Source organism: Conger conger, chromosome 3 (genome assembly GCF_963514075.1).
Source record: "Conger conger chromosome 3, fConCon1.1, whole genome shotgun sequence".
Taxonomy (NCBI): domain Eukaryota; kingdom Metazoa; phylum Chordata; class Actinopteri; order Anguilliformes; family Congridae; genus Conger; species Conger conger.
In genome coordinates, this window is record NC_083762.1 from 80,470,229 (window position 1) to 80,492,781 (window position 22,553).

The 22,553-nt window shown below is 44.8% G+C and overlaps 1 protein-coding gene and 1 non-coding gene across 2 annotated transcripts in view; both read left to right on the top strand.

The window, feature by feature from the left end:
• Nucleotides 1-327: 327 nt before the first annotated feature.
• LOC133125237 (diacylglycerol kinase beta) overlaps nt 328-22,553 on the top strand; it is an 82,229-nt gene continuing 60,003 nt past the window's right edge. The window contains 7 exon segments of the mRNA XM_061237002.1: nt 328-403; nt 5,274-5,350; nt 9,290-9,434; nt 15,391-15,666; nt 20,079-20,228; nt 21,620-21,669; nt 22,406-22,480. Of these exon segments, the coding sequence (XP_061092986.1) occupies nt 337-403; nt 5,274-5,350; nt 9,290-9,434; nt 15,391-15,666; nt 20,079-20,228; nt 21,620-21,669; nt 22,406-22,480 (840 nt within the window). The 5' untranslated portion in view covers nt 328-336.
• Nucleotides 12,798-12,915, top strand: LOC133125340 (U5 spliceosomal RNA). The gene has a single exon (XR_009708417.1). It is a non-coding gene; the product is annotated as a U5 spliceosomal RNA (small nuclear RNA).

A 22,553-nucleotide genomic window follows, 5' to 3' on the forward strand; every position in this document is an offset into this window, starting at 1 on the left:
GCATAGTTTTGCCCAAGTGATTGTTTGCTTAAAGAAAATGACTGTAGCAACAACTATCAACAATAATGATGTAAATGAAGAGCAAACCTCTCTCTCTCTTTCTCTCTCTCTGCAGAATTGATTGGGGTTCAGTATAAGGGCCTTGTAGAAGCTGACCCCTGACATCAGCGGATCCACGTCCTGCCCCCAGAATCCCCTCTGCCCTGCGGACAGGAAGTTGCTGGGAGGATGCTGAGCCCCCCCTCCAGCTCTGGTTTAAACCGCACCCAGGGATAACCAACCCCCCCCCGCCCGCCAGCCCCCCCCCTGCCCGCCGCCCCCCCCCCCCCCGCCGAGATGGGGGACGGGAGCTGGGTGTGTCTGAGCCCCTCCGAGTTCAGCCAGCTACAGCAGTACAGCGAGTGTGAGTACCCACAATCCCCCGCTGCTGGGTACCCACAATCCCCCGCTGCTGGGTACCCACAATCCCCCGCTGCAGAGTACCCACAATCCCCCGCCCGCTGCTGGGTACCCACAATCCCCCGCTGCAGAGTACCCACAATCCCCCACTGCAGAGTACCCACGTCTCCCATGCCACCCACAATCCCCCGCTGCAGAGTACCCACAATCCCCCGCTACAGAGTACCCACAATCCCCCACTGTGAGGTAGTGTGTGTGATCCACCCTAGGAAGTGGACCAGAGTTTAACGGTGTACAGGTTTACTGTAACATACTTTACTGCTGATGCTGGTCCAGGAGAGGTAAGGAACTGTCAGCCAGTTTCTTTGTTACTGCCTGATTTTAAAATCATTATTGCCCTCACTGGACCTGTCTCACTGCCTTTACACAGTCTGTTGGAGCTGAAGTGTTTTTTAAATGCTACCATGAGGCCTTTCTCCGAAAAAATGATCTCGGGCCTCGAAGAGTTTCAATTTCATATGTGTATCTCATTGGAGCTTGAGATTAAACGTCCGTTCTCTGGTGTCAGGAAAATGAATGGAAGAGGCAGGGTTGACCCAGAGTGCTTTTTGGTGAGCCTGAAAGAACAGCAATTCCCCCCTGCCCAGTCCGTCTTCCACATATCCTGGTTTCAGACACCAACATTATATCAAGCTGTTGTTCCATCTCTTATCTGTCATTTAACTAATTGAAAAAGCCCAGTAAAACCCTCTGTTTGAGAGACGTCGCTGTCGATAAAGAACTACCCCGTTCATCTGTCTACCACAGTGTTCGTTTTCTGTTCTATAATGTCCAGAAGATGTTGTTATTCAAACCTGCTTCATTGGCAGTTTCCGGGGTGTTAATAACGCTGTTCAGTGAAGTAGGCTTTTTTTTCAATTGCCTATTCATTATTTTTCAGCACTATACTGTCCATCTCATATCAATACCACAATGAATAAATTAATGGGATTTATTACACTTTGCCAGCCAAATCAGTCACTGTACTTTTAAAACTATTTATTGTTTGCATGTATGTATGCATGTACTCTTTGTGTGTGTACTGCATATGAAAATGCACTCAATAATAACTGTCAAACAAATTTTTTTCATTATATTAATACAAAGGAAATGTGTGAAGAGATATGTTGTACAATGTCTTATCTTTTTTTTTTGCAATTACATAATTGTGAATCATGGGTTTTGCGTTGGGTTTGCGCAGATGAATTGAAAGGGGAACAGTGATGGTGACCTTCTTTAAGCTCCATGAGCTGTCAGAATGCTCAATAATTACTGAAACATGCACATCAACTGCTTTCTGTTCTGTGACATTCAGATTAGAATAATTTTTACCGTAATAATGAACCGTATGATCACATTTAAGCATGTGACTGTACATCCGATTCAGAATATGACTCAATTGAATATTTTCTCTCAATATTGTCAGAGGTCCTTTGAGTTGAGTAGTGTGTGATGATGTGGATGATGTTCTGATGAGGTACTGATGATGTACTGAAGATGTGATGATGTGGATGATGTTCTGATGATGTACTGAAGGTGTGATGATGTGGATGATGTTCTGATGAGGTACTGAAGGTGTGATGATGATGTTCTGGTGAGGTACTGAAGGTGTGATGATGATGTTCTGATGAGGTACTGAAGGTGTGATGGTGATGTTCTGATGAGGTACTGAAGGTGTGATGATGATGATGATGTTCTGATGATGTACTGAAGGTGTGATGATGTTGATGATGTTCTGGTGAGGTACTGAAGGTGTGATGGTGATGTTCTGGTGAGGTACTGAAGGTGTGATGATGATGATGATGTTCTGATGAGGTACTGAAGGTGTGATGATGATGTTCTGATGAGGTACTGAAGGTGTGATGGTGATGTTCTGATGAGGTACTGAAGGTGTGATGATGATGATGATGTTCTGATGATGTACTGAAGGTGTGATGATGTTGATGATGTTCTGGTGAGGTACTGAAGGTGTGATGGTGATGTTCTGATGAGGTACTGAAGGTGTGATGATGATGATGATGTTCTGATGATGTACTGAAGGTGTGATGATGTTGATGATGTTCTGGTGAGGTACTGAAGGTGTGATGGTGATGTTCTGATGAGGTACTGAAGGTGTGATGATGATGATGATGTTCTGATGATGTACTGAAGGTGTGATGATGTTGATGATGTTCTGGTGAGGTACTGAAGGTGTGATGATGATGTTCTGATGAGGTACTGAAGGTGTGATGATGATGTTCTGATGAGGTACTGAAGGTGTGATGATGATGTTCTGATGATGCCGTAGTTCAGGTCATTCCGACAGCTTTGTGATACACGGAAATTAGTCTCTCCGCTTAAGAAGAACAATTTGTACATACTTTATTTCCAACATAATTCTTTCAAGGGCAAGAGCTAAAAATACCCCCAGCAGTTTTAGGTTTTTTTATTATTCTGAAAAGGAATGTTATTTTTCTGGCTGCTCAATTATTATTTTCTGAACATTATTTCTTCACATTCATTTGACTATTTTTATTACTAGAAAATAGCCGGGCAGGTCATTACATTAATAATAATAATTTGTTGTTTCGTTGATGCTTTTATCCAAAAGATTAGACTAGATTGATGAGACTATGCAGGGGAGAATGGATCAATGCAGGGCTAAGGGCCTTGCTAAAGATTCCAACAGCCGTGCAGATCTTATCGTGGCCACCCCCGGGGCTTGAAGTACTGAACAGATACCGATCATTTCTGCTTTCTAGATGAGCACAAACTACTTTTAACATGCTACAGCATATAAAACTTCCAGAGTCGCCTTATGCGTTATTCATTCGCAAAGAGCACGTGGACCTGCCCTCCAGGCGTTGTTTGCATGAACTCCTGCTTTGGACTGGAGACGCACAGCAGCTGGAGTGGACCTGAGGATCTCTGGTGCTGTTTTCACCACAGGCCTCCATGCACATGTGTGTGGGAGCGAGGTGTGGGGCTACACACCAAACAGAGCCGAGCTCAGAAGAGAAGCGTCCGTGTTTTATGACCCCACTTTGTAGGTTTATGCGGGACATTTACAATGAGCTGTTACACATAAAGCTAAACTCTGTCTGCTGAGGCTGCCACTATGGAGGTGCGTGCATGTGTTCATGTGCGTGAGAGTGTGTGTGCGTGTGCATGTGCTTGACAGTGTGTGTGTGTGTATGTGTGTATGTGTGGGTGTGTGTGTGTGTGTGGGTATGTGTGTGCATGTGCGTGACAGTGTGTGTGTGTATGTGTGTGTGTGTGTGGGTGTGTGCATATGCGTGACAGTGTGTGTATGTGTGTGTAAGTGTGTGTGTGTGTGAGTGTGTGTGTGACAGTGTATGTGTGTGTATATGTGTGTGTGTGTGTGTGTGTGACAGTGTGTATGTGTGAGTGTATATGTGTGTGTGTGACAGTGTGTGTCTGTGTGTGTCTGTGTGTGTGTGTGACAGTGTGTGTGTGTGTGTATATGTGTGTGTGAGTATGTGTGTGTGGGTGTGTGTGACAGTGTATATGTGTGGGTGTGTGTGTGACAGTGTGTATGTGTGTGTGTGTGTGTGTGTGTGGGTGTGTGTGAGAGTGTGTGTAAGTGTGTGAGTGTGTGTGTGTATATATGTGTGTGTATGTGTGTGTGTGAGTGTGTGTGTATATGTGTGTGTGTGTGTAGGTGTGTGTGACAGTGTGTATGTGTGTGTATATGTGTGTGTGAGTATGTGTGTGTGGGTGTGTGTGACAGTGTATATGTGTGGGTGTGTGTGTGACAGTGTGTATGTGTGTGTGTGTGTGTGTGGGTGTGTGTGAGAGTGTGTGTAAGTGTGTGAGTGTGTGTGTGTATATATGTGTGTGTATGTGTGTGTGAGTGTGTGTGTATATGTGTGTGTGTGTGTGTGTGTGTGTGTGTGGGTGTGTGTGTGGGTGTGTGTGGGTGTGTGTGACAGTGTATATGTGTGGGTGTGTGTGTGACAGTGTGTGTATATGTGTGTGTGTGTGTGTGTGTGGGTGTGTGTGAGAGTGTGTGTAAGTGTGTGAGTGTGTGTGTGTATATATGTGTGTGTGTGTGTGTGGGTGTGGGTGTGTGCGACAGTGTGTATGTGTGTGTATTTTTACCATGCTGGTCTCGCACCTGGTGGTGAAGGTGAGGGTCGGCTGTAGAAGCAGAACATCTGTCTGAGCGCTGGGGCGGGATTAACATCTCCCAGGGATAGAACAGGCCATTCCTGGTGCAGTACCCCTTGTCCACAACGCCTTGTGCTTGTGTTAGCTTTCCATTTCAGAGCAGGCTTTACATAACTCATGTACACACAGAGTAAAGGCCAGTTTATAGTCCAACGACAGAGTGCTGCTGCTGCTGACAGCACGCAGTGGATGTTGGTCACAGTGGCATTTGGCTTTTACTCTGGGCGACTGGAGTGCGTTTATATTTTTTGCTAAGAACAATGACCACAGTCTGCGTTGGGTGACAATAGGATGTTTGTGAACGCCTTAAGGACTACTTCTACCTGTAGTTCACAACCATTAGCAAATTAATGCAGTCCATCTTGTGGGTGCTTATTGAATGTTTATTGAAACTGTGTAAACAGTAAACGTTGGACAGAAGGTACCATAGATATCTTAAAGAAATACCTCTGTTAACACTTTAAGGTGTGAGGTCACAAATACAGTATCCGATTGGAATGTTCTTAAATGAACATTCTAATGCGGATCACCACTGGTCATTGAAAGCAACAGAGTTCTAGAACACTGACTTGGAATTTTGAGGAAAACAACATCAAACTACTTTTCAAAGGGTTAAACGAGGGAAAACTGCACTCCTAACATCGCTTCTTCTGCCTTATTTTCAGATTCCACAAAGAAGCTGAAAGATGTCCTGGATGAATTTCACGGAGATGGCGTCCTTGCCAAATACAACCCAGAGCAGGTACAGAGCTGACCTCTAACTGGCACTGACAGTATGATTATGACATTTGTTATATTTGTTAAAGGCAGAAAGACTGGTGCCAAACCCTGTTCCTGGGGATCTACTGTCCTGTAGGTTTTCATTTCAACCATAATTTGGCACACCTGATTCTACTAATTAGCATTTCAATGAGATCTCTAGTTTTGACTGAGGTGTGCTTTGTTAGGGTTGGAGTGAAAACCTACAGGATGGTAGATCTCCAGGAACAGGGTTGGGCAGCCCTGCTCTAGCTGGTGAATGAGGTGTGCTTTGTTAGGGTTGGAATGAAAGCCTACAGGATGGTAGATCTCCAGGAACAGGGTTGGGCAGCCCTGCTCTAGCTGGTGAATGAGGTGTGCTTTGTTAGGGTTGGAGTGAAAACCTACAGGACGGTAGATCTCCAGGAACAGGGTTGGGAACCATTGACATATGCTGTGTTTCCATGGCAATGGATCCAGTTCCTCTCACACTGCCTCTCAGTTTTCGGAGACCCCTCTGCCCCCCCCCCCCCCCCTCCCCACGTAATTAACAACCTCGTCAGCGTGTGGTGCCGTGGAACCCCCCCGATGCCGCTGATGCCAGACTCCGTCACAGGCAGAATTACAGCCGCCATCTGTCAGAAAGATCGAACCCGCCACGGAGGTTATGGAAGACTGGCAGCATTCCATCGCCATCGATCAGGCCAGCCCACACCTCATAAACTCACCCTGAGCCCTGCGAGTCCAGAACTGTTCTGTTCTGGTTCTAATGTCTGCCTTTTACAATCAAGGAAAGTACATTAACTATGTACCGCTGGCCCGGCATACACTTGTGTGAACCTATCGGGTACCGCCCCGGTAGAAGCGTTTGCCTCCTCTGTTGACGCTCTCGGTTTAGAGAGCGCAGGATTTCTGTGATTGAGAAGAAAAGGTGAAAGTGGATCTCTGGGATCGATTCGTATTTCTATTCCTGGCCGCCGTGCAGGTGCCGCCACAGGAAGTAGCTTTGGCTAAAGTTTGGCTACCTCTCGTTTTCTCTAACTGGGGAAAGTGCCCAACTGCGGTTTTCAGTGCAGAACAACTTTACCTATAAATCTCTCTCCAGGGCGATTAGTGCGTGTTTTTTTTGTGTAATCGCTCTTTACTCGTTTGTTCTGGCTGAGATCTCCACTGGGCTCGATTGATTGGTTCAGCAGGCGCTTGACATTTCTAATGCAAATGACAGAAACGCGGATCAAGAGCTGCGATGTTTGATCGGAAAAGGACGGAAAACTCACCGTTAATCCAGGCGCCCTGTCAGCAGCCAGAGCTCACCTGTCCAGCTCTGACCGGCTTCCGTTTCTCCCACTTTGACTGTTTACACGTGACGCTCGGAAACTTCTCTCCAGTGCTCCTGCCAAATACGGAGAGAAAAAAAAAGAAAGATAATGTGTCATACAACATTACAAATGTGTGATAACAAGTGCCCGGAATGTGCAGTGTGAGTTTGGCAGTGGTCTGAACGAGAGCGTCGAAACATCATTCACAACATTAGACCTTGCTGGAACGCAAAGTGAGACAGACATGCTCTTAAGAGCTTTGCTCATGAATAAGAGATAACCGTACATCAGCGCAGCATGGGTTGACGCACAATTTAAAATCATTTTGTCAAAGGGTTGCATATTGCACTGCACTGAATCTGCGTTCAAGAATAAGGTATTGTGCCGAATAACATAATTATTACAATAAATTCTTTGCGTCTAGGTACTGTATTGCATGTTTTTTAAACACCTATAACAGGGTAGAAACCGAGGAAAAAGCAGAAAGTCCATCCTCACGGGGGGCATGCACCACACAGTAAAATATTCAGTGTTAAATAGAGTGTACATGTAGGGGCAGCCTGTAGCGTAGTGGTTAAGCTACATGAGTGGGACCTGGAAGTTGGTGGTTCGTTCCCCGGTGTAGCCATGAGAAGATCCGCGCAGCTGTTGGGCCCTTGAGCAAGACCCTTAACCCTGCATTGCTCCAGGGGGGAGTGTCTCTTGCTTAGTCAAATGTAAGTGGCTTTGGATAAAAGCGTCAGCTAAATGACATGTAATGTAATGTAACATAGTTCCTATGGGTCTCATATGTACTCTGTTAGGATTGAATTAACACTGGATATTTTACCGCCGTTTAAACTAAGCCGGGGACTCCTCCTCTCTCAATCTCTTCCCCACGACCACTGAGACTAAATAACCGCCTTCTCCTCCCTCTCCCCTCCCCCACCACCCTTCGGCCAATCAGAAGCAAGACGTTCTCAGCCAAGTAAGCCCCGCCCCCGGGTGGGATTTGCATGACCTGTCGACCTCTGTCCGCAGACCCGCATGCCCTGGCGTGACCCCACTCATGACCCCACTCATGACCCCCCCATGACCCCATGGTGTTGCCCGCGGAGAGAGAGCGCTTCTCCGGGGCCCGGTCGGAGCTCCTGGACCCGGCCCCTGGACCCGGCCGGCCGCGGGCGCCTCTGTGTGTCTGCCATGCCTCATCGTGTGTCCCCTTCAGGCTCCCCGGGGCTCGGCGAACGTTTCCGCAACGTCACGGCAGCGCTCTGCCAATGTTGTGCGCTAACCTTCAGTTTTATGTGTGTTTGCTTTCTGTTTTTTATTTATTTATTTATTTTTTGGTCATGTCCATTTGGTGTAACGTGAAGGTGGATTTCGACCCAAAACAACATTTTCTTTTAGCAATTTAACGTCGTACCATCCTCTAATGTGTGTTTGCTTTCCATTTTGTTTTGAGTTTTGTGGGGGTTTTTTTGGTCATGTCCATTTGACGTTCAGCCCATGTAATATGAAGGTGATCATCCCAGAAACACCCTCTCTCTTGGCAATGATATTATTATTATTATGATTATTATTATTAACAACAACAACAACAACAATAATAATAATAATAATAATATGAATTCTATTATCCTCTAAAATGACTGTACTAAAAACATGCCTATAGATGGCTGTTCTATCTCTTATTGCTGGGAAGTTGTCATGGAGATGTGTCTGTATACTTTGTGAGTCCTTGGAGTATCGCAGAAATGTTGTTGTCACTTAATCACCACTAACTCCATTTAGCCATTGTTTCAGTGGGATGTCTGTCCTTCAACAACGTCTCTCGTACGGTTTATGTGTTTAAATAAACTAAATGGTGGAAATAGAGCAGTACCGTGTAGAATTATGTGTATGGAAGGCCCTGATTGTACAGTTTTTGTCAATGAAGTTGCCTGCTATTCTTTACTGTCTATGGGAAATGCATTTTCCTCTACAATGCTTTGAAAGCATCTCCTGTATTTACAGAAATGAAGCATCAAGATTGTTTACATTACTGAATAGAAGTGGTACATTTTCATGTTTTTTTGTTTTGTTTTATACATCCATCCATTTGTTATATTGATGGCTTACCACTGGCAGGCTTACTGTTATTGTGCAGCAGTTAATTTCAGACCTGTGTCAAATACATAATTGCTTTGGATTCAAATAGTACTTCTCTGTGCTTGATTGATCTTGCCTGGTGCAGTTGAGCCAACCAGGGCTACGGTGGCGGTGTGCACTTCTACAGTGTATTTCATAGGTTCAAATACAGCAGACAAGCTCAGTAAAGTGTGGAAAAGCATTTCAATCCGAACCAATGATGTATTTGACCCACGTCTGGTTCATTTATATGACGCATCCTGCATTGCTGGGGAACACGGCCAGTCCTGCTACATGCTAACGCTCACCATCGCAGCTCACAAGTGCCCAAACCCCCGACTTCACAGTGCTGCCTCTTTCGCCTTCGCATCCACAGACAGACAGTGAGGAGTAACTATCCCGCAGAGTTCTCCAGTCCGCTTGCGTCTCTGGCAACCCCCGCGCCCAGCCTGGGCTAACCTGACCCTGCTCTCTCTCATCACCCCTCCGCCCGTCTGTGTGTGTGTCTCCCGCAGCCCATCGATTACGAGGGCTTCCAGCTCTTCATGAAGACGTACCTGGAGAACGACATTCCGGAGGAGCTGTGCCAGCACCTGTTCACCTCCTTCAAGAGCAAGACGGGGGACGGCTCGCCTGGAACGGCCCGCACCGGCCTGCTCGGTAAGAGACACCCTTTTTAGTGTATTTATAGAACCCTCTGTCATAGGTGTGAAGTGTGAAAGCTCCCAGACAAAGAACCGTTTTGCCCGACAAAGAACCCTTGAACTACACAGGGTTCTTCTGTGGAATCACAGGGTTCCTTTTGAGAGTACCGTCAGTGTTGTTCCGTTTGCTGTCGCCAACGTGCTTCATTATTGGTGGAGTCTCTATGGAAACGGATGGAGACAGTCATGGAGGATTCTCTGGTGATGACGTCTGTCCTATCCCTACCAGTAGTGTGTATCCCTACCACACTATATTGTCCCCGTCTGAGACCGGGAACCCAAAACTATGGGATTCTGGTTATTCGGAATTCTGCTCATCCATCATTGGACAGAACCACATGCACATTCATAACTATACGCACATGCACATTCATAACTATACGCACATGCACATTCATAACAATACGCAAAGTTCAATAAGGAAAGTGCTTATTGACACTACAGTCCTTAGCCAGAGATTTTCATACTTTGCTTGCACGGCCAAACAGGTTAGAGTTCTTTAAAAATATGTATTTAAATAGATTATGCCAGGTGGCACAGACCACAGTCTACAGATGAGAATGTTTTAAAATATATTTATTGTTTATATATTTTGAATTTTACAACATAACCTCCTGAGACCTAGCAGAAAGAAATGTAAGTACATTTTTGACACAATGCTTGTGTCTTGGCAGACAAAAAACATGCTCCAGTGAAAATATTTTTAAAATACTATTTATTTTATTTTTTATTGAATGTCCCTTGTATTGCAGGTCTTAGCAGAGCAGAGTATATGGATGTTGAGATTAGGGCAGACACTCATGTTCCCTAAGGCCACTGGCTACAGGCTCTAAGGAGCGTATACATTACTTTAAATTCATGATGCAGAGACTCTTATCCAGAGAAACTGGCGATGTAAGAGAACATAAACGCATGGGTTTGAGTTATGAGTGACAGCGCCAGACCCCGGCTCTCATTGGGAGCGTGTGCGGCATCGTGAAAACGCCGAATGCCAATTGATTTACGTCAGTCTAAAAACCACAATAAATTTCACAGATCCTTACATCTAATGGTGGTGTAATGCCGTGAATCATGCAGTAACGGCCTTAAGGTATCGGGGGGGAGAGAAATTAGGGATCGGATGAGAGCCAAGATGCGGTCTGAGGAAGGGGGACTTCAGATTGTTCCAGAACGTTCTGTGAGTCCGCCGGCTGACGTCTGGCTTTTTGGGCGGAGGTCTGCAGTCAGTTGGGAATTATGACATGACGCCCGACTCTTGATGTGGAAATCAACACCCCAGATGGGAATCATTTGGCTTTGATTTCTATTTACAATATGTATAATTTATTATTATTTAATATTATTTTGACTGCACAGACATTTATGCATATTCACTGCTCCACGAATGGCCCAGGCTTATTTGGCGTCAGAAGTTCACTTTTCTGTCTGTACGGTGTTCGCCTAACCTTGCGCACCATTTTGTGGAGTACACTGTGAATCAACATGTGTTTTAATTTACCGTATGAATATGAAAGGAAAACGGAGCCGTTCCTTCAGAGTGTCCTGTGCCAGGGGTGTGCTGGTTCGCTCCATTAATGCCCACAGTGTGTTGGCTACAAGCGCCGTCTCTGGAGGACCTCCAGAAGCCATCGGGGGATATCTATAGCCCTGTCCGGATGCTGGCACGACACCCCCCTCACTAAACAGGCCGCCCGCAGCGCGGAGATGGGAGAGCGATATAAAACGATCCCCTGTGATTATTGTCCAAGTGCAGACCCATCAGAGTAGGCAGTGTGGAGGGATGGGTCGGTGCGCTACATAAACGGAAACTGGCAACGGATAAATCCCGCACAGACAATGGGAAGTACTTTTTCACACAGAGAGTGGTCACTGTGTGGAGTGGCTTGCCAGGTCACGTAGTGGAGGCAGAAACACTGGGGGCTTTCAAGACCAGGCTTGATACAGTGTTAGTTACTATTTAGTTTTTAGGCAAACTAAGCAGTTGGTACTCTTTTAGTGGTAGGAAATGGCGAGCATTGCTGGGCGGAATGGCCTGTTCTTGTCATTATGTTGTGTCATGTTGTGTTGTGTTGTGTTGTGTTGTGTTTTGTTTTGTTTTGTTTTGTTTTGTTTTGTTATGTTATGTTATGTTATGTTATGTTGTGTTGTGTTGTGTTTTGTTGTTGTGTTGTGTTGTGTTGTATTGTGTTTTGTTTTGTTTTGTTTTGTTTTGATTTATGTTATGTTATGTTATGTTATGTTATGTTGTGTTGTGTTGTGTTGTGTTGTGTTATGCTATTTCATTACTGTCCGTGCTGCTGTCTGAATGGCACTGTTATTATATGGGGGAAGTGCTGTTGATTGGTGAATACTGTGCCTCCATCTTGTGATTGTGTTTTTTGTTTTTTTTCCCCTGCTCATTTTAGTTGTGATTTGCCATGGATTCATAATAATACTAATGCCTTAGCTCAGCATTTCCCAAACATTTTTGCTTATGTGGCACACCTTCAAAAATTTAAGGTTTTAATTCAATTAAATTCATTTGAATTATTTGTATTTATTACCACACCAGGCTTGATGCGGTGCTAGATACTATCTAGCTTTCAGGTAAACTTAGCAGTAGGTTCACTTTAGTGGCAAGCATTGGAGGGCTGAATGGCCTGTTCTTGCCATAAGTTTTCCAAAAAAATAAAACTTAAATTAAGGATACTTGTGGCCACAGTGACTACATAGACCAGCAGTTGCGCGGTCGGTTTCTTTTCTAGTTGGAAATGTCTTTTGACTGTTTTAGATTTTAGAAGTAAATACGTTTTGTGAAGGGATATGATAAGTAGGACGCAATAATAGGACACTACCTGTAGGGGGCGACTTTGTGCCCTACTTCACTGAGCGTTAGCATATAGGCTATAGACTACAAAATATGGACTAACGTTACTTAGTTAAACGGTTTTATACATTTATGCATTTTTGATAAATAAACAGTCTAGATCTGCACCGAGCCAGAAAGCAGATATTGAATATTCAAATAGCAATGTAAACATGAAACAAAAATTGCAAGGCAAAACCAGTACATACTCTAAAGGGTTAAATGAACAGTTTCTGTGACGTCACATTTCTGGTTCAAAAAATACCCACAGTGCACTCGTATGTGTACTTATTAATTATTTTGGTTAATATTTATACTTAACATAACTATTGTAATGCAAATACTTCAGCATACCGTATTTAGAACAGTAGCCCGGTCGGTACTGCGGCCATTGTTTCGGACGTGTATTCCACCCGTCAATGTGTGAAGTGGCGCTTTTGATCCGGCCGATTAGCAAGTCGTTAGCACCTCAGTACACTCTGGTTTCTCTTCAGATCGTATAAATCTTTCGCCTTTTACTAAAGATTTCCGTGGAGAGGAACATTTATGAGTATCAACTAATTTTTTGTTAGCCCTGCCTTACGGCGGGGCTTCCCATATTGGTTCAAAGAAAGTAAATTATTTGTTTCTGAGGTGTGTTGTGTTGGATGTATAATGATTGCACGACTGCTGTTTCCACTACATTAATTAGTGGTAACTGCCTAAATCGTAGGCGAATTATCGAACGAAAACTACAATGAAATAATCATTTAGTCAGTATCAACTATATTTCTGTTACCCCTCGCTCCAAACTCCATGGTTCACAAAAATACAATCAATCAGATAACTTTTTCTTTTAAGTATTACGCGCTTTAAGTGGTTACGCACATACATGTCTATTACGATGGATAATGTTTAAAGGGACATTTAATGTGTTACGAATTTTTTGTTAGCCATGCATTACGGTGGCGCTAACCATACGCTTGATTCCTGCCATCTTAACGTTACTCGTTGCATCGATTACTGTTACTTTTTGTTATTGTGACTATTTGCTTAATGGTCATGCATGTTCGTCACGTTCGAATACGCTAAAATCACAATAGCCTAAACGGCTGAGGCTACTACTCTAGGCTAAACAACTAGCCTACGTATTTCGATACTTCCCTGAAACTAGCTCTTAAAATATCCACGTAGTGGAGAGCAAGCTGCCTTAAGAAGAGTTGGGGACATTTTCCGGACGAAAACCTGACTGGTTTTATAGCCGTGTCTGGAGAGCCACTAGCTGGGTTTTTGTTTCAAAATCTGCACCGAAGTAACCGGATGAAGTTAACTGTGTGTCAAATGAACTCAGTTACGGCAGTTAGTGGTTAGGCAAGGAGATTCTTGAGTTCGAGTGCCGACTGCCGGATCCTGCTTGCGTGGGGTCAGTCTTCCAGTTAAATTCTCAGAGGACCTACACACGTGCATAACCTGCCACACTACGAAAAAAAACACATCTCTAACAAGCGTTGTAGTTTTGTAATGAGACTTAAAAGAATATATACGAGCTTGTTTTACGTTACTTTTTGCTTGACGAGTGAAATTGTTTTACCCTACTGGCAAATTTTGTAATGAGTGAAACTCTTACCCCGTTGGCGAACCTTTTCTTATCTAGAATACAAAATTCTTGTTAAGATTGGCTTATTATTATTATTATTATTATTATTATTATTATTATTATTATTATTATTATTATTTTGCAATGTTCTCCTTCTATGTAGTCTGAGTATATTCAGGCCCCCCACAGAATAACTGAGCAGAGAGTATTTCTCTAATTCTCTAATGTGTGCTACAGAGTGACTGTTTGTCTCATCACCACTGAAACACTACTGCGTGTTGCTTCATGGCCACGCTGCAGTGGTTTTGAAATCCTGCACTTGGATTCCAGCACTATGTGAAGATTTGTATTTTGTTTATCTGTTTTTATGTTTAAAATATTAAACTCTGTAGTTGTTCCCTCTCCCTTTCGGTCCGATTAATGAAGACTGGGTTTATTTTGATGTATTTTTAAGGCCAACCTCCGGGGGTTGGTTAGAGTTCCCCTGATTGAACCATCCCGCCCACAGAAATCTCTCTGAACTAAAAGATAAGAAAGAGACTTGCAGATGAAGAACTGTGGTCTCTGCTGGGGGTTCCGTATCCCTCCTGAATATCTCTGTTTCAGCAGTGTGGACGGAATGAGCTTCTTGCAGTCCTCTTGCTCTCCTCTCTCCCTCTCTCTCTTTCTCCCTCTCTCTCTGCACTCGTTCTTCCTCGCCCTCATGTGCACCTCGCCCCCTCTCCCTGCAGAGCCTAGGTCGATCGACGCTGGCATCTCTATACAGACAGAAGTGGCATGTGCCCCTATAACAGGTACTCTGACCCCTGACCCTGCAGCGTGATGTCATCAGCGTGATGTCACCCCCCCCCCAACCCCGTGGCTGTCCTGTGTCCTTTGAGAACCCTGTTTTGTGAAGCAACAAATCTGTAGCGCTGAGAATAGGTCACCCAAGCAGGTAGAAAAATTAAAAGATTTTTTTTCTGTACATCATAGTAAAAAAAAATGTAAAGCGAAATCGCCCGAAATGTTTAACTCAGATTGCAGTCTCCACGGGCCGAGAACTGCTGGTTTTCTTTCCTCCCGCACCTCGCCGTCGAGTGTGAAGGACATGACGTCTGGCCTCTCCGTATCACAGACTGTTCCCTTAATGCCACGGGAGAAAAGAAAAGCAGATTTGAGTATCCGTGCACTAGAACAGTGACGCAGACCAGCCATCTTGCAGTGGTGTGTGTACCTGTGTGTGGCTCTCGTGCGTGTTGTTGCCTTTCCAGCAGTGCTGTGATCGTGTGCCCGCGCTGTCTTGCGCAGACTTAACGTTCCTCTCCTCCCGCCTGCCCTCTCTCTCTCTCTCCCCCTCCTGTCTGGTGTGAAGTACCTTTTCTCTTTCCCCTTCAGCACATTGCTCGAGCTTGTTTTCTGCTTCATTGTTTTTCCTCACCGTTGACGATAAATCCTGTGTAAAAGGGCCTTCACATCCTGAGGCGTTCTCTCCTCCCCGTCCCTCCCCAGGGGTGAACGGTAAGAGCATCCTCACCGCCATGGCTCGCCACACGCCCGAGCAGGCGGCCGCCGTCATGGCGACGGGGTCGGGGGCCACCACCTCCCCCTGCTCCTCCCGCTCGTCCTCCCAGAGGTCCGGCACGGGGGGCCACACCCCGGGGGGCCACACCCCGGGCGGGCCCCAGCGCTCCCCCTGCGCCCAGCCCAGACCCCCGGGGGCCGGGAGCAACGCCCTGGCCCCGTCCAACTGCCCCGCCTCCCCCCACCTCACCGCCCAGTCCCCAGGTGAGCCAGGACTCCGACAGGTGCACGTGTACACCGTTCCCATCATGCACTGCACCTTTCAGGGTATTAGGGTGTGTCTGTGTATCTTCATATGAATCTGAAAATAAAGTAGCTAATATCTAATCTAGTGTAGTCCTCCTAAATGTCAAGACATGTAAACAAAAGACAATCAAAGACAATAATAAAAAATAGTTTAAAGGAATCAAAGTTCGGTTCATAAGGACTCTGTCTGGTACACATGTAGACAGTTCCCATCATGCTTTGCATCTTTTAGGGTATTACTGTGTGCCTGCGTATGTTTCATAATGATGTATTATTCATGAAATGTGCTACAAATGTCTTATTTTACTGTATCCATGCGCGTCTGTCCCCCTGTGTGTGAGAGTGAGCAGTGCTTGTGACGCAAGACTAATTTCAGTGAAATTCTGAGAAATCCGACAATAAAGTCTAATCTAATCTAACCTAATTTCATCTCTTCCTCCTAAATGCCAAGACATATAAACCATAGACAATCAAGGACAATAAAAAAGGACAATCAAATCCACAGTGAAAAAGAATCAAAATGCCGTTTAACATTAAAAACATTAAAAAATGGTCAATATTCAACAGTCGAAACCAATGGTTCCCCTGGAACCCCCCCCAAGAACATTTATCAACTGCTGTTTAAAACACAGAATGTGGCTATAAAGGACAGATCATGCAAGTGATTGGCCTAATTAAATCATTAAGTTTGTGTGAAATCCAGAAACATACGGCCCTCCTTGCCCATCCCTGATCGTGACAGTGCTGTACGCCTAAACTGTGGATCTGAGAACATGGTTTAACCTTAGAGCATAATAACAAGGTTATTTGACTTCCTCGCAGAAAAGAGTATTCCAGGCCGGAGAAGCTATCACTTTCGTTTCAGACAGGCTGTCCTTGTGAGAGAATGCAAAAGTATGGTGAATAAATTGTAAAAAAATAACCCTTTTTATTTCTACACTGTAAAAAAAAATCCCACAAAATAGCAGTGTCAATGTTGCCAGTAAAATACCAGGGGAAAATACAGTATAATCCTGTTATCTAACTAGATGAATCCTGTTAAAAAATGAGATGTTGCCATTATTCTACATTCTTTATGAGTTTTTATGGTATTTTTTACGGTGTTCTCAGTCCCTCGGGGCTGTGTAATAATCATGCACATTTCACGGCTTCTGTTTCTCCATAACGCTCCCAGCTCCGCCCGTGCGTTTGAGGAACAGATTAGCCAATCAGGAAGCTATCTGTTCGCTTGACGACCGGAGCTAAGGAATGAACTGCATCCGTATCTGAAATCATTAAATCGTTAAATTAAGCAAGTTGCTGCAATTGAATGTAATTCAATCAGATTAGACTCTGACATCAAACATTGTGTTGTTTATCTGTGAAGATGAATAAGTGGGAGGTGGGAAACACGCCACCTCACGTCTCTCACTCCGCTGTACTTTTAAAGCAGGGGTGGGAAATTCTACTCCTCGGTGGTCGGTGTGTGTGCAGGTTTTTGTTTCCAACCCTAGTTTTGCTGTCTACACCCGCGCTACTCAACTCCACGTCCTGCGGGCCGCAGTGTCTGCAGGCATTCGCTTCAACCGTGCGCTACACTACTTGACTTCATGAATTAGCTTATTCTGAACCGAGCAGATTAAATAATTTGTGAAATCAGGTGGAGTGGCGCACGGTAGAATAGCTGCTGACAATGCGGCCCGCCGGACGTGGAGTTGAGCAGCGCTAGTCGACACCAACACTGCCTTACTTGTGAAATTGGGGGGTATACCACGAGGCAGGATTAGCCTACTGAGTTAGCTGGATGGGTTCACCAACTAAAGTCATTCGAGAAATGTAGTATAGATAGTATAAATGTTTGGGATAATTATGTATTAAGGCCAGAATTTGGCAAGAAAACCAGAAACGGATATTACCCTAGTTGCCAATCCCGACGGCGATGTCGTTAACGGTCAGCACGAGACCGCGGATATTGCTAATATTCACTCACACACACAATTGTGGTAAACTCCTCAGAAATTACTTGTGTTACGTACCGTGGTGAAATATCCCTTTAAGACAATGGAAGTATACGGCCTCTTTCATTTCAGCAGAAATTTATGGCGGGGTAATGACGGGATTATGCAGTGTTTAGTGATTATGGCGGGGATTAGTGTCTTGGGGCCGCGAGGGCGCGGTGTAGTTTTATTTAATTTCTCCGACAGCCGGCAGACATAATGACAAGGATTTACTGCGGTGTACCGATCAGCTCCTGCGGGGCTTTGTACCGTTTTGTTCTGCCCTACTCTAATAAGCTTTCTACATTAATGCACTCGGTGTGCTTTGTGTTTTAATTTGTGATATCTACAATATATTTATATTTATCTGATCCCATTAATATTCCTTTGCTCCATTGTGGTGCTTCATAATCATAATCTCTTTTTTTTGTTCCTCCACATTGCGGGTTGGAATATGACAGTGAGTAAGCTATATTTTGAAACAATATCTTCTCTTTTTTGAAGGAATTGAGATGATTTTTCTCGGGAGTAAATTGCGTATTTTTGGAAGTAGACACAAAAAGAGTTGACATAAATTATGTGATATGTGACTTTTACAAAGTTTGAATTACTTTAGTTTGTAAGTGCAGTTAGAGTACTCTTGCGTGTGGGCGTCAAATCTTTTACACGCATGCAGTAGGTGTGGTAACATACGATACCACAAGGGGGCAGACTTTCTCTACCAACTCATTGTAATTTTTGCTGTACTTTTGAATCATGCTGTAAAAGTTTTGCCTCGTTCGTGTTAATTGGTGGCTGTTTACTAACACAGAAATACAAAATGGAAATGCAAAAACAAAAACTCCGAAAAGACTAGTGGAAATAAATATTTATAAACGTACGTATGTATGTATGTATGTATGTATGTATGTATGTATAACTACTGGGGCATACAGTAAAAAAAAGATTTAGAGACCTGAATCGCAGTTGGAATTTCATTTGGCTTCACATCCAAACAATGAATTAAAATGTCAGAATAATATTATTTTTATTAAATATGCCATGTTATGAAATGGAAACACAAGCAACTAATAGCAGGAAGGAAAGCCAGAATGTTGAGAGGTTTGTGCTCATGTTCAGTGTCTTCTTTAGCTTTAATGACATCCAGACAGATGGGGTCTTTTGGGAAGCCATTTTAAGCCGTGCGTCGATTCATGCAGATACACCCTGCTAATGTGGGGTCTGGTTATTGACTCCACCGCACCGTGATCAGAGAACAGGAGTTATGCACACTGTTTCCCGCAGCAGGGATGATCTGCGATGTGTCTTGTGCGTTTCGATCCGCAAGTGCTTATTAACGCGGCAGAAAGAGTTTCTCTCTTCAAACGACTCGCCCATCGATTTCATCTCTGCGCTATGTTCTTTATGTATTTTCTCCAGAAGCTTGGACAGCAGGGGAATTTTCCATAAATTAATTGTTAAATAAAGTTGATGAATACATATTTAAGATGCGAGGAAAGGAAATATTATCCAGATTTTTAAAATGTCACCTGCAGTTGAGACAGAGTTATCAGTAGTTTGCCTGAAATTTCATTTAAAGTTGTAGTTCTGAGAATAATTGGGGAGTGAATTCCAGGGGAAATGTTTATTGGCTTTCACTCACACAAGATGAATGGCCCTGTTAGGTCTGCCATATCAATACTGTGAGGGACTGAGGGGCCCTCCACTGGAAACAAAACCTCAAATCAAAATGTAGAGAAGGGCGAAGTAAGAATATCACTCATTTTGTTGCTGATTCTTTTTTATTTTGTTAGTCATTTTTAAAAATGATGTGACAGTGCGCTTGGCTGGTTCTCTCGCTCTCATAAGTCTCTTTTCCGAAAGGAAAACTTCAGGATCTCTTCAGAAAGTGTGCTAACTGTTCCTGCCATTCAGTGCTGTGATGGGTTTTGTTTTGTTTTTGCCGAGGAGACCCAGTCATACATGTGTGCAGTCATCGCTGTGTGTGTGTGTGTGTGTGTGTGTGTGTGTTTCTGACCTCATCACTGTGTGTGTGTGTGTGTGTGTGTGTGTTTCTGACCTCATCACTGTGTGTGTGTGTGTGTGTGTGTTTCTGACCTCATCTCTGTGTGTGTGTGTGTGTGTGTGTGTGTTTCTGACCTCATCACTGTGTGTGTGTGTGTGTGTGTGTGTGTGTGTGTTTCTGACCTCATCACTGTGTGTGTGTGTGTGTGTGTGTGTGTGTGTGTGTGTGTGTTTCTGACCTCATCACTGTGTGTGTGTGTGTGTGTGTGTTTCTGACCTCATCGCTGTGTGTGTGTGTCTGTGTGTGTGTGTGTGTGTGTGTGTGTGTTTCTGACCTCATCACTGTGTGTGTGTGTGTGTGTGTGTGTGTGTGTGTGTGTTTCTCTGCAGACCGGACTCGGGAGAAGCGGGCGTCGCTGCGCAGGAGCCCCTCCCCGCAGAAGGGGAGCCCCCTCCCGTCGCCCCAGGTGGTCTTTCTCAAGGACATCGTGTGCTACCTGTCGCTGCTGGAGAGGGGGACCCCCGAGGACAAGCTGGAGTGTGAGGGACGGGGGGGCGCTGAGGGGGGGTCCGTTAGTGTTGCCATGGCCACTGATAATGAGTGTATTACACAGTCAAAAACATAAAACAGGGATCATCAAATCCGGTCCTCAAATCCAAATCCAGCCCTGGTTTTCTTTTCTCCTGGGTAATTAAGTGAACTATGTGTGCTACTGATTGGTCGGACTGCCTTCACACCTGACTCCCAGGTAAAGGGAGGGTGGTCACACCTGACTCCCAGGTAAAGGGAGGGTGGTCACACCTGACTCCCAGGTCTAAAGCAGGGGTGTCCTGTCTTATCAGTCGAGGACCAGGGTGGGTGCAGGTTTGTTTTCTGCTTCTCAGTGACTAAAGATCATGATTTTAGTAAATGAGTTGAATCAGGTGTTTTAGTCCCAGAATGAAACAGAAACCTCCTTCCACACCAGTTATAAGGTTATATGCCTGATTTGTATAGATATTCCTTATTTTCTGTAAGATTAGTTTTCCGAATATAATATAATGCAGTATATTCTAAATGATTGCAGTTATGGATGACCGATGCTATGAAATATGAGGTTATGTGTTGTATATGAAATATTCTGAATATTGCTCAAACTAATTCATGTCTTCATCAGAGATGAAGATCTGTAGGTAAGAGTTAATTTCCAAAGGGCGAGTCTGGACAAATGTGAAATATCCTCCCTTCTGCTCAACCATAAAATACGGGCTCCATTACGGATCGATTTACAGCCCACATTTCAAAACAACACGGAGAAATGCAGAGCCTTTCAGAGTCTGTCCCAGGCTTGTGACCCTGACCTAAGATGGCTCCTCCAGTGAGAATGCATAAATGGTAAATGGTTGGCATTTATAAAGCGCCTTTACCCAAAGCGCTGTACAACTGATGCTTCTCATTCACCCATTCTTACACACACTCACACACACCAACGGCGATTGGCTGCCATGCAAGGCACCAACCAGCTTGTCAGGAGCGTTTGGGGGTTGGGTGTCTTGCTCAGGGACACTTCGACACAGCCCGGGCGGGGGATCGAACCGGCAACCCTCCGACTGCCAGGCGACTGCTCTTATAGCTCTTACTGCCTGAGCCATGTTGCATCACTGATGACATCATAAAGGAGTCCCCTGTTCCTCAGCCTAGCTTAGCGTCCGCTCTCGTTAGCCTGACGGCTTTAGCCACCGTTTCCCCGTCGCCATCTTAGCCCGCTTCACCGTTAGAGCCATATCCTCACGGCTAACGTGCTAATACCCTCGGCAAGTTCCCGCAAATCCGTTAAACACCAGCCCCGGGCCGATTTACCCACTGCTGCCCCCTCCTGGAGAGCCCCGGGCGGGGTCAGGGCGTACGTGTGAGTGACGGACCTCTCTCCTCTCCTGTTCTCCCTCTCCAGTCATGTTCCGCTTGTACGACACGGACGGCAACGGTCTGCTGGACAGCTCGGTGAGTCCCCCCCCCCCCCCCCCCGCAGCTCGTTAACTCTAAGCCACGGCCAATTAGCGGCCCCCAGAACAAACTTATCGACTGACGGGATGAGAGGCTGACGTGGTGGATTCTCACAGTCTTTAGAGGACCCTGCTGCTGCCTTAAAGGAGTAACACGGGGGTTCTGCGCACTTTCTGGGGTTTTTTTAATGCAATTTGCACACGAGGGCATTGAAGAAACACGACGAAAGTATTAAATATGTCCCTTCTTTAGTTTTTGGAGAAGCCAACGTTTTGAAATTTACCGTCTTATTTTCAACCGGTTGAGAATGTTGTACGTCACACAAGGATAACCAGTTGCCCCCAATCTGGGCTGGGGATCTTAGTCTTGCCGTCTGTGATTGGCTGTGTTAATTGAGTGTTTATGTAGAATATACCCAGTGTCACATATCTTGTTCGTTTTTTAAATTCAGTCATGCTCTTCAAAGCAAGTCCTCTGAATTGGCATTACACAGGAGTCATTTGCCCAAATATCTGCTGCACTGTCACAAGCTGGTAGTACAAGTATAATATTTTGTGTCTTTACTGTCTGCAGACAGTAAAAATATGTTTATGGATGAATTATGAATTGTTCCGTTACACCTCTAAGATCAGGCACACACACACACAGATACAGGCTCACGCACACTCACACACACACACACACACGTTGTTTCAGAACATGCTCCCGTGTTTCTAACACCTTCTCATTGCAGGAATTGGACCGCATTATCAATCAGATGGTGCACGTAGCTGAGTACCTGGAGTGGGACTCCACAGAGCTACGGCCGGTGAGTGTGTGTGTGTGTGTGTGTGTGACTGTGTGTATGTGTGTGTCTGTGTGTGTGTGTGTGTGTGTGTGTG